This window comes from Hyla sarda, chromosome 2 (assembly GCF_029499605.1).
Source record: "Hyla sarda isolate aHylSar1 chromosome 2, aHylSar1.hap1, whole genome shotgun sequence".
Lineage (NCBI taxonomy): Eukaryota > Metazoa > Chordata > Amphibia > Anura > Hylidae > Hyla > Hyla sarda.
Genome location: NC_079190.1, coordinates 4773185 through 4786545, shown reverse-complemented (window position 1 = coordinate 4786545; position 13361 = coordinate 4773185). Strand labels below are relative to the sequence as shown.

General features: G+C 45.4%; 1 protein-coding gene across 1 annotated transcript in view; it reads left to right on the top strand.

Annotated features, from left to right (window-relative positions):
- Positions 1-13361, top strand: part of CLPB (ClpB family mitochondrial disaggregase) — a 98689-nt gene that overhangs the window by 13114 nt on the left and 72214 nt on the right. The window contains exon 4 of the mRNA XM_056561060.1: positions 5771-5874. Coding sequence (XP_056417035.1) covers positions 5771-5874 — 104 coding nt within the window. The remainder of the gene's footprint in view (positions 1-5770; positions 5875-13361) is intronic.

The following is a 13361-nucleotide window of genomic DNA, read 5'->3' as shown; positions in this document are numbered from 1 at the left end:
CTGCCCAATACCATCCCTACAGTGATCATGGTGGGGGCAGCATCATGTCTGGAGGAAACCAGGCACTGCCCATCACCTGCCCAATACCATCCCTACAGTGATCATGGTGGGGGCAGCATCATGTCTGGGGGAAACCAGGCACTGCCCATCACCTGCCCAATACCATCCCTACAGTGATCATGGTAGGGGCAGCATCATGTCTGGGGGAAACCAGGCACTGCCAATCACCTGCCCAATACCATCCCTACAGTGATCATGGTGGGGGCAGCATCATGTCTGGAGGAAACCAGGCACCGCCCATCACCTGCCCAATACCATCCCTACAGTGATCATGGTGGGGGCAGCATCATGTCTGGGGGAAACCAGGCACTGCCCATCCCCTGCCCAATACCATCTCTACAGTGATCATGGTGGGGGCAGCATCATGTCTGGAGGAAACCAGGCACTGCCCATCACCTGCCCAATACCATCCCTACAGTGATCATGGTGGGGGCACCATCATATCTGGAGGAAACCAGGCACTGCCCATCACCTGCCCAATACCATCCCTACAGTGATCATGGTGGGGGCAGCATCATGTCTGGAGGAAACCAGGCACTGCCCATCACCTGCCCAATACCATCCCTACAGTGATCATGGTGGGGGTAGCATCATGTCTGGAGGAAACCAGGCACTGCCCATCACCTGCCCAATACCATCCCTACAGTGATCATGGTGGGGGCAGCATCATGTCTGAAGGAAACCAGGTAGTGCCCATCACCTGCCCAATACCATCCCTACAGTGATCATGGTGGGGGCAGCATCATGTCTGGGGGAAACCAGGTACTGCCCATCACCTGCCTAATACCATCCCTACAGTGATCATGGTGGGGGCAGCATCATGTCTGGGGGAAACCAGGTACTGCCCATCACCAGCCCAATACCATCCTTACAGTGATCATGGTGGGGGCAGCATCATGTCTGGGGGAAACCAGGCACTGCCCATCACCTGCCCAATACCATCCCTACAGTGATCATGGTGGGGGCAGCATCATGTCTGGGGGAAACCAGGTACTGCCCATCACCAGCCCAATACCATCCCTACAGTGATCATGGTGGGGGCAGCATCATGTCTGGAGGAGACCAGGTACTGCCCATCACCTGCCCAATACCATCCCTACAGTGATCATGGTGGGGGCAGCATCATGTCTGGAGGAAACCAGGCACTGCCCATCACCTGCCCAATACCATCCCTACAGTGATCATGGTGGGGGCAGCATCATGTCTGGGGGAAACCAGGCACTGCCCATCACCTGCCCAATACCATCTCTACAGTGATCATGGTGGGGGCAGCATCATGTCTGGGGGAAACCAGGCACTGCCCATCACCTGCCCAATACCATCCCTACAGAGATCATGGTGGGGGCAGCATCATGTCTGGAGGAAACCAGGTACTGCCCATCACCTGCCCAATACCATCCCTACAGTGATCATGGTGGGGGCAGCATCATGTCTGCAGGAAACCAGGCACTGCCCATCACCTGCCCAATACCATCCCTACAGTGATCATGGTGGGGGCAGAATCATGTCTGGAGGAGACCAGGTACTGCCCATCACCTGCCCAATACCATCCCTACAGTGATCATGATGGGGGCAGCATCATGTCTGGGGGAAACCAGGCACTGCCCATCACCTGCCCAATACCATCCCTACAGCGATCATGGTGGGGGCAGCATCATGTCTAAAGGAAACCAGGCACTGCCCATCACCTGCCCAATACCATCCCTACAGTGAAGTATGGTGGGGGCAGCATCATGTCTGGAGGAAACCAGGCACTGCCCATCACCTGCCCAATACCATCCCTACAGTGATCATGGTGGGGGCAGCATCATGTCTGGAGGAAACCAGGCACTGCCCATCACCTGTCCAATACCATCCCTACAGTGATCATGGTGGGGGCAGCATCATGTCTGGAGGAAACCAGGCACTGCCCATCACCTGCCCAATACCATCCCTACAGTGATCATGGTGGGGGCAGCATCATGTCTGGAGGAAACCAGGCACTGCCCATCACCTGTCCAATACCATCCCTACAGTGATCATGGTGGGGGCAGCATCATGTCTGGGGGAAACCAGGTACTGCCCATCACCTGCCCAATACCATCCCTACAGTGATCATGGTGGGGGCAGCATCATGACTGGAGGAAACCAGGTACTGCCCATTACCTGCCCAATACCATCCCTACAGTGATCATGGTGGGGGCAGCATCATGTCTGGAGGAAACCAAGCACTGCCCATCACCTGCCCAATACCATCCCTACAGTGATCATGGTGGGGGCAGCATCATGTCTGGGGGAAACCAGGCACTGCCCATCACCTGCCCAATACCATCCCTACAGTGATCATGGTGGAGGCAGCATCATGTCTGGGGGAAACCAGGTACTGCCCATCACCTGCCCAATACCATCCCTACAGTGATCATGGTGGGGGCAGCATCATGTCTGGAGAAAACCAGGTACTGCCCATTACCTGCCCAATACCATCCCTACAGTGATCATGGTGGGGGCAGCATCATGTCTGGAGGAAACCAGGGACTGCCCATCACCTGCCCAATACCATCCCTACAGTGATCATGGTGGGGGCAGCATCATGTCTGGAGGAAACCAAGCACTGCCCAATACCATCCCTACAGTGATCATGGTGGGGGCAGCATCATGTCTGGGGGAAACCAGGCACTGCCCATCACCTGCCCAATACCATCCCTACAGTGATCATGGTGGGGGCAGCATCATGTCTGGGGGAAACCAGGCACTGCCCATCACCTGCCCAATACCATCCCTACAGTGATCATGGTGGGGGCAGCATCATGTCTGGGGGAAACCAGGCACTGCCCATCATCTTCCCAATACCATCCCTACAGTGATCATGGTGGGGGCAGCATCATGTCTGGGGGAGACCAGGCACTGCCCATCACCTGCCCAATACCATCCATACAGTGATCATGGTGGGGGCAGCATCATGTCTGGGGGAAACCAGGCACTGCCCATCACCTGCCCAATACTATCTCTACAGTGATCATGGTGGGGGCAGCATCATGTCTGGGGGAAACCAGGCACTGCCCATCACCTGCCCAATACCATCCCTACAGTGATCATGGTGGGGGCAGCATCATGTCTGGGGGAAACCAGGCACTGCCCATCACCTGCCCAATACCATCCCTACAGTGATCATGGTGGGGGCAGCATCATGTCTGGGGGAAACCAGGCACTGCCCATCACCTGCCCAATACCATCCCTATGGTGATCATGGTGGGGGCAGCATCATGTCTGGGGAAACCAGGCACTGCCCATCACCTGCCCAATACCATCCCTACAGTGATCATGGTGGGGGCAGCATCATGTCTGGGGGAAATCAGGCACTGGCCCATCACCTGCCCAATACCATCCCTACAGTGATCATGGTGGGGGCAGCATCATGTCTGGGGGAAACCAGGTTACTGCCCATCACCTGTCCAATACCATCCCTACAGTGATCATGGTGGGGGCAGCATCATGTCTGGGGGAAACCAGGCACCGCCCATCACCTGCCCAATACCATCCCTACAGTGATCATGGTGGGGGGCAGCATCATGTCTGGAGGAAACCAGGCACTGCCCATCACCTGCCCAATACCATCCCTACAGTGATCATGGTGGGGGCAGCATCATGTATAGAGGAAACCAGGTACTGCCCATCACCTGCCCAATACCATCCCTACAGTGATCATGGTGGGGGCAGCATCATGTCTGGAGGAAACCAGGCACTGCCCATCACCTGCCCAATACCATCCCTACAGTGATCATGGTGGGGGCAGCATCATGTCTGGAGGAAACCAGGCACTGCCCATCACCTGCCCAATACCATCCCTACAGTGATCATGGTGGGGGGCAGCATCATGTCTGGGGGGAAACCAGGCACAGCCCAATCACCTACCCAATACCATCCCTACAGTGATCATGGTGGGGGCAGCATCATGTCTGGGGGAAACCAGGCACAGCCCATCACCTACCCAATACCATCCCTACAGTGATCATGGTGGGGGCAGCCATCATGTCTGGGGGAAACCAGGCACCGCCCATCACCGGCCCAATACCACCCCTACAGTGATCATGGTGGGGGGGCAGCATCATGTCTGGAGGAAACCAAGCACTACCCATCACCTGCCCAATACCATCCCTACAGTGATCATGGTGGGGGCAGCATCATGTCTGGGGGAAACCAGGCACCGCCCATCACCTGCCCAATACCATCCCTACAGTGATCATGGTGGGGGCAGCATCATGTCTGGGGGAAACCAGGCACTGCCCATCACCTGCCCAATACCATCCCTACAGTGATCATGGTAGAAGGAGGAAAATAATTAAATGTGACAGAAGTAACCAGGGCTGAGGACTTTCTGGATACAGTGGAATTGGTTCCAGGACGACCATTGTGTATAACATTGTATATAGTGATCGGGGGGTGAAGACTTTCTGGATACATTGTATATAGTGACCGGGGGTGAAGACTTTCTGTATACATTGTATATAGTGACCGGGGGTGAAAGACTTTCTGGATACATTGTATATAGTGATCGGGGGGTGAAGACTTTCTGGATACATTGTATATAGTGACCGGGGGTGAAGACTTCCTGGATACATTGTATATAGTGATCGGGGGTGAAGACTTTCTGGATACATTGTATATAGTGATCGGGGGTGAAGACTTTCTGGATACATTGTATATAGTGACCGGGGTGAAGACTTCCTGGATACATTGTATATAGTGACCGGGGTGAAGACTTTCTGGATACATTGTATATAGTGGTCGGGGGTGAAGACTTCCTGGATACATTGTATATAGTGATCAGGGGTGAAGACTTTGGATACTTTGTATAAGGGGCAGAAACACTATTGACGATCACAGATTTTCCTTATGATGAGATGTGCGCCCAGTAGATTGTCAGCTTCTCGCCCTCCTGTATAGTAGATTGTCAGCTCCTCGGCCCTTCGCCCTCCTCCTCCTGTATAGTAGATTGTCAGTTCCTCGCCCTCCTCCTCCTCCTGTATAGTAGATTGTCAGCTCCTCGCCCTCCTCCTCCTCCAGTATAGTAGATTGTCAGCTCCTCACCCTCCTCCTCCTCCTGTATAGTAGATTGTCAGCTCCTTGGCCTCCTCCTCCTCCTGTATAGTAGATTGTCAGCTCCTCGCCCTCCTCCTCCTGTATAGTAGATTGTCAGCTCCTCGCCCTCCTCCTCCTCCAGTATAGTAGACTGTCAGCTCCTCGCCCTCCTCCTCCTCCAGTATAGTAGACTGTCAGCTCCTCGCCCTCCTCCTCCTCCAGTATAGTAGACTGTCAGCTCCTCGCCCTCCTCCTCCTCCAGTATAGTAGATTGTCAGCTCCTCACCCTCCTCCTCCTCCTCCAGTATAGTAGATTGTCAGCTCCTCGGCCCTTCGCCCTCCTCCTCCTGTATAGTAGATTGTCAGCTCCTCGGCCCTTCGCCCTCCTCCTCCTCCTGTATAGTAGATTGTCAGCTCCTCGCCCTCCTCCTCCTCCAGTATAGTAGATTGTCAGCTCCTCGCCCTCCTCCTCATCTAGTATAGTAGATTGTCAGCTCCTCGCCCTCCTCCTCCTCCTGTATTGTAGATTGTCAGCTCCTCGCCCTCCTCCTCCTGTATAGTAGATTGTCAGCTCCTCGGCCCTTCGCCCTCCTCCTCCTGTAGAGTAGATTGTCAGCTCCTCTGCCCTAACCCTCCTCTCTTCTTTCCTCAGTATTGTCAGGACTTTGCTGCGCGCCGGAGCCGACCCCAACCTAGGAGACGAGTTCTCCAGCGTCTACGAGGTGGCGAAGGAGAAGAATCTGCACTCGCTAGAAGGTAAGAACGATGGGAGGTCCCTGTCCATTCTAAAGGGGAACTCCACCTCAATCCCGCAGGGTAAATCGTTAAAAATTCTGAATTATTTTAAGTGATAAAATCCACTTTTACAAAGTTCCCGTAATGCATTGCTCTCTGGACCTATGTTTCCCAACCAGTGCGCCTCCAGCTGTTGCAAAACTACAACTCCTAGCATGCCCGGACAGCCGAAGGCTGTCCGGGCATGCTGGGAGATGTAGTTTTGCAACAGCTGGAGGAGCACTGGTTGGGGGATTGATCTGTAGATCGAGCTCAGCACAAACACTGATCCCACGGGGATGTGAACATATAAATAATTACTCCAGTCACATCCAGAGCTGCGTCTACAGTCCTACATGGTGCTGATATAGCAGTGACCGGGTTAAACGACCTAAGCAAGATTAGAAAAAGATGGCTGCTTTCTTCGAAAAAAAAAAACAAAAAAACAGCTCCACCCCTGTGCTCAGGTTGTTTGTGATATTACAACTCGGCTCCATTCACTTCAATGAAACTGAGCTGCAATACCACCCACACCCTGAGGACAGGGGTGGAGCAGTTTTTAAAGAATTCAATTCTGGATAACCATTGTTAAACCCCCCAAAGTCTGCAAAGTCGGATACATCCCTGTTGTCATGTAAAGCAAAGTGGTAGGATTTTGGATGCAGCTCTGGATGTGATTGTAGTAGGATACATTATCTGGGGATAGGCAGTGGGATTTTCGGAGATTTCGCTGCTCCGGCAGTAAAGAGGGTGACTGGAGATGACTTTAGGGTGTCCTGACACAGAGTAACAGACGCCCAGCACTGGACAGCGTCCACCGTATCCTGTCGAAGGAGACGTAGACGTCATTGTATAACGGACACGAGGGTCTCCTGAGGACGATGCGATAGTTTACACGCCCCCCCATCGGAGGCAGTGTGACATGTGAGCGAGGAGCGGTTGGTATTCGCAGCTTGCCGCCATCTAACATCCCTGTCAGGCGCCTTCTCCCCGTGCGCAGAGCTGCCATTATTATGGTAATACTCCGCCGCCGCCCGCTTTACTGCCGTTTATTTTACTGCTGAATAATCTGATACTTGTCAGGAGCCGAAGTGTAAGATCTCCATCAGAGGGACGATCCGATCACTCAGCGCCGGCGTTACTGCGCACTACGGTGAAATGACCGCACCGCGACCGTCACCTCAACTGCTGCCTCGTGCACTGAGGATCCACAAGTGATGTCAGCTCTTAAAGGGCCAGTATCCTCAAGACTGGAACATTATAAAGGGAGAGGATGTGATATCATCCCCTCCTCTATATAACACTGCTGTACTGTAATAAGATGTGATATCATCCCCTCCTCTATATAACACTGCTGTACTGTAATAAGATGTGATATCCCCTCCTCTATATAACACTGCTGTACTGTAATAAGATGTGATATCACCCTCTCCTCTATATAACACTGCTGTACTGTAATAAGATGTGATATCATCCTCTCCTCTATATAACACTGCTGTACTGTAATAAGAGGTGATATCATCCTCTCCTCTATATAACACTGCTGTACTGTAATAAGATGCGATATCATCCCCTCCTCTATATAACACTGCTGTACTGTAATAAGATGTGATATCCTCCTCTCCTCTATATAACACTGCTGTACTGTAATAAGATGTGATATCATCCTCTCCTCTATATAACACTGCTGTACTGTAATAAGATGTGATATCATCCTCTCCTCTATATAACACTGCTGTACTGTAATAAGATGTGATATCATCCTCTCCTCTATATAACATTGCTGTACTTGTAATAAGATGTGATATCATCCTCTCCTCTATATAACACTGCTGTACTGTAATAAGATGTGATATCATCCTCTCCTCTATATAACACTGCTGTACTGTAATAAGATGTGATATCATCCTCTCCTCTATATAACACTGCTGTACTGTAATAAGATGTGATTATCATCCTCTATATAACACTGCTGTACTGTAATAAGATGTGATATCACCCTCATCCTCTATTATAACACTGCTGTACTGTAATAAGATGTGATATCATCCTCTCCTCTATATAACACTGCTGTACTGTAATAAGATGTAATATCATCCTCTCCTCTATATAACACTGCTGTACTGTAATAAGATGTGATATCATCCTCTCCTCTATATAACACTGCTGTACTGTAATAAGATGTGATATCATCCTCTCCTCTATATAACACTGCTGTACTGTAATAAGATGTGATATCATCCTCTCCTCTATTATAACACTGCTGTACTGTAATAAGATGTGATATCATCCTCTCCTCTATATAACACTGCTGTACTGTAATAAGATGTGATATCATCCTCTCCTCTATATAACACTGCTGTACTGTAATAAGATGTGATATCATCCTCTCCTCTAATATAACACTGCTGTACTGTAATAAGATGTGATATCCTCCTCTCCTCTATATAACACTGCTGTACTGTAATAAGATGTGATATCATCCTCTCCTCTATATAACACTGCTGTACTGTAATAAGATATGATATCATCCTCTCCTCTATATAACACTGCTGTACTGTAATAAGATGTGATATCATCCTCTCCTCTATATAACACTGCTGTACTGTAATAAGATGTGATATCATCCCCTTCTCTATATAACACTGCTGTAATGTAATAAGATGTGATATCATCCTCTCCTCTATATAACACTGCTGTACTGTAATAAGATGTGTATCATCCTCTCCTCTATATAACACTGCTGTACTGTAATAAGATGTGAGATCATCCTCTATATAACACTGCTGTACTGTAATAAGATGTGATATCATCCTCTCCTCTATATAACACTGCTGTACTGTAATAAGATGTGATATCATCCTCTCCTCTATATAACACCGCTGTACTGTAATAAGATGTGATATCATCCTCTCCTCTATATAACACTGCTGTACTGTAATAAGATGTGACATCATCCTCTATATAACACTGCTGTACTGTAATAAGATGTGATATCCCCTCCTCTATATAACACTGCTGTACTGTAATAAGATGTGATATCATCCTCTCCTCTATATAACACTGCTGTACTGTAATAAGATGTGATATCATCCTCTCCTCTATATAACACTGCTGTACTGTAATAAGATGTGATATCCTCCTCTCCTCTATATAACACTGCTGTACTGTAATAAGATGTGATATCATCCTCTCCTCTATATAACACTGCTGTACTGTAATAAGATGTGATATCATCCTCTATATAACACTGCTGTACTGTAATAATGTCTGATATCATCCCCTCCTCTATATAACACTGCTGTACTGTAATAAGATGTGATATCATCCTCTCCTCTATATAACACTGCTGTACTGTAATAAGATGTGATATCATCCTCTCCTCTATATAACACTGCTGTACTGTAATAAGATGTGATATCATCCCCTCTCCTCTATATAACACTGCTGTACTGTAATAAGATGTGATATCATCCTCTATATAACACTGCTGTACTGTAATAAGATGTGATATCATCCTCTCCTCTATATAACACTGCTGTACTGTAATAAGATGTGATATCATCCTCTCCTCTATATAACACTGCTGTACTGTAATAAGATGTGGTATCATCCTCTCCTCTATATAACACTGCTGTACTGTAATAAGATGCTGATATCATCCTCTCCTCTATATAAACACTGCTGTACTGTAATAAGATGTGATATCATCCTCTCCTCTATATAACACTGCTGTACTGTAATAAGATGTGATATCATCCTCTCCTCTATATAACACTGCTGTACTGTAATAAGATGTGATATCATCCTCTCCTCTATATAACACTGCTGTACTGTAATAAGATGTGATATCATCCTCTCCTCTATATAACACTGCTGTACTGTAATAAGATGTGATATCATCCTCTCCTCTATATAACACTGCTGTACTGGTAATAAGATGTGATATCATCCTCTCCTCTATATAACACTGCTGTACTGTAATAAGATGTGAGATCATCCTCTTATATAACACTGCTGTACTGTAATAAGATGTGATATCATCCTCTCCTCTATATAACACTGCTGTACTGTAATAAGATGTGAGATCATCCTCTATATAACACTGCTGTACTGTAATAAGATGTGATATCATCCTCTCCTCTATATAACACTGCTGTACTGTAATAGGATGTGATATCATCCTCTCCTCTATATAACACTGCTGTACTGTAATAAGATGTGATATCATCCTCCTATATAACACTGCTGTACTGTAATAAGATGTGATATCATCCCCTCCTCTATATAACACTGCTGTACTGTAATAAGATGTTATATCATCCTCTCCTCTATATAACACTTGCTGTACTGTAATAAGATGTGATATCATCCCCTCCTCTATATAACACTGCTGTACTGTAATAAGATGTGGTATCATCCTCTCCTCTATATAACACTGCTGTACTGTAATAAGATGTGATATCATCCTCTCCTCTATATAACACTGCTGTACTGTAATAAGATGTGATATCATCCTCCCCTCTATATAACACTGCTGTACTGTAATAAGATGTGATATCATCCTCTCCTCTATATAACACTGCTGTACTGTAATAAGATGTGATATCATCCTCTATATAACACTGCTGTACTGTAATAAGATGTGATATCATCCTCTATATAACACTGCTGTACTGTAATAAGATGTGATATCATCCTCCCCTCTATATAACACTGCTGTACTGTAATAAGATGTGATATCATCCTCTCCTCTATATAACACTGCTGTACTGTAATAAGATGTGATATCATCCTCTCCTCTATATAACACTGCTGTACTGTAATAAGATGTGATATCATCCTCTCCTCTATATAACACTGCTGTACTGTAATAAGATGTGATATCATCCTCTCCTCTATATAACACTGCTGTACTGTAATAAGATGTGATATCATCCTCTCCTCTATATAACACTGCTGTACTGTAATAAGATGTGATATCATCCTCTCCTCTATATAACACTGCTGTACTGTAATAAGATGTGATATCATCCTCTCCTCTATATAACACTGCTGTACTGTAATAAGATGTGATATCATCCTCTCCTCTATATAACACTGCTGTACTGTAATAAGATGTGATATCATCCCTCCTCTATATAACACTGCTGTACTGTAATAAGATGTGATATCATCCTCTCCTCTATATAACACTGCTGTACTGTAATAAGATGTGATATCATCCTCTCCTCTATATAACACTGCTGTACTGTAATAAGATGTGATATCATCCTCTCCTCTATATAACACTGCTGTACTGTAATAAGATGTGATATCATCCTCTCCTCTATATAACACTGCTGTACTGTAATAAGATGTGAGATCATCCTCTATATAACACTGCTGTACTGTAATAAGATGTGATATCATCCTCTCCTCTATATAACACTGCTGTACTGTAATAAGATGTGAGATCATCCTCTATATAACACTGCTGTACTGTAATAAGATGTGATATCATCCTCTCCTCTATATAACACTGCTGTACTGTAATAAGATGTGATATCATCCTCTCCTCTATATAACACTGCTGTACTGTAATAAGATGTGATATCATCCTCTATATAACACTGCTGTACTGTAATAAGATGTGATATCATCCCCTCCTCTATATAACACTGCTGTACTGTAATAAGATGTTATATCATCCTCTCCTCTATATAACACTGCTGTACTGTAATAAGATGTGATATCATCCCCTCCTCTATATAACACTGCTGTACTGTAATAAGATGTGGTATCATCCTCTCCTCTATATAACACTGCTGTACTGTAATAAGATGTGATATCATCCTCTCCTCTATATAACACTGCTGTACTGTAATAAGATGTGATATCATCCTCTCCTCTATATAACACTGCTGTACTGTAATAAGATGTGATATCATCCTCTATATAACACTGCTGTACTGTAATAAGATGTGATATCATCCTCCCCTCTATATAACACTGCTGTACTGTAATAAGATGTGATATCATCCTCTCCTCTATATAACACTGCTGTACTGTAATAAGATGTGATATCATCCTCTATATAACACTGCTGTACTGTAATAAGATGTGATATCATCCTCTATATAACACTGCTGTACTGTAATAAGATGTGATATCATCTTCTCCTCTATATAACACTGCTGTACTGTAATAAGATGTGGTATCATCCTCTCCTCTATATAACACTGCTGTATGTGATATGACATCTTATTACAGTACAGCAGTGTTATATAGAGGAGAGGATGATATCACATCTTATTACAGTACAGCGGTGTTATATAGAGGAGAGGATGATATCACCTCTTATTACAGTACAGCAGTGTTATATAGAGGAGGGGATGATATCACATCTTATTACAGTACAGCAGTGTTATAGAGAGGAGAGGATGATATCACATCTTATTACAGTACAGCAGTGTTATATAGAGGAGAGGATGATATCACATCTTATTACAGTACAGCAGTGTTATATAGAGGAGAGGATGATATCACATCTTATTACAGTACAGCAGTGTTATATAGAGGAGAGGATGATCTCACATCTTATTACAGTACAGCAGTGTTATATAGAGGAGAGGATGATATCACATCTTATTACAGTAAAGCAGTGTTATATAGAGGAGAGGATGATATCACATCTTATTACAGTACAGCAGTGTTATATAGAGGAGAGGATGATATCACATCTTATTACAGTACAGCAGTGTTATATAGAGGAGAGGATGATATCACATCTTATTACAGTACAGCAGTGTTATATAGAGGAGAGGATGACATCACATCTTATTACAGTACAGCAGTGTTATATAGAGGAGAGGATGATGTCACATCTTATTACAGTACAGCAGTGTTATATAGAGGAGAGGATGATATCACATCTTATTACAGTACAGCAGTGTTATATAGAGGAGAGGATGATATCACATCATATTACAGTACAGCAGTGTTATATAGAGGAGAGGATGATATCACATCTTATTACAGTACAGCAGTGTTATGGAGAGGATGATATCACATCTTATTACAGTACAGCAGTGTTATATAGAGGAGAGGATGATATCACATCTTATTACAGTACAGCAGTGTTATATAGAGGATGATATCACATCTTATTACAGTACAGCAGTGTTATATAGAGGAGGGGATGATATCACATCTTATTACAGTACAGCAGTGTTATATAGAGGATGATATCACATCTTATTACAGTACAGCAGTGTTATATAGAGGAGAGGATGATATCACATCTTATTACAGTACAGCAGTGTTATATAGAGGAGAGGATGATATCACATCTTATTACAGTACAGCAGTGTTATATAGAGGAGAGTATGATATCACATCTTATTACAGTACAGCAGTGTTATATAGAGGCGAGGATGATATCACATCTTATTACAGTACAGCAGTGTTATATAGAGGAGAGGATGATA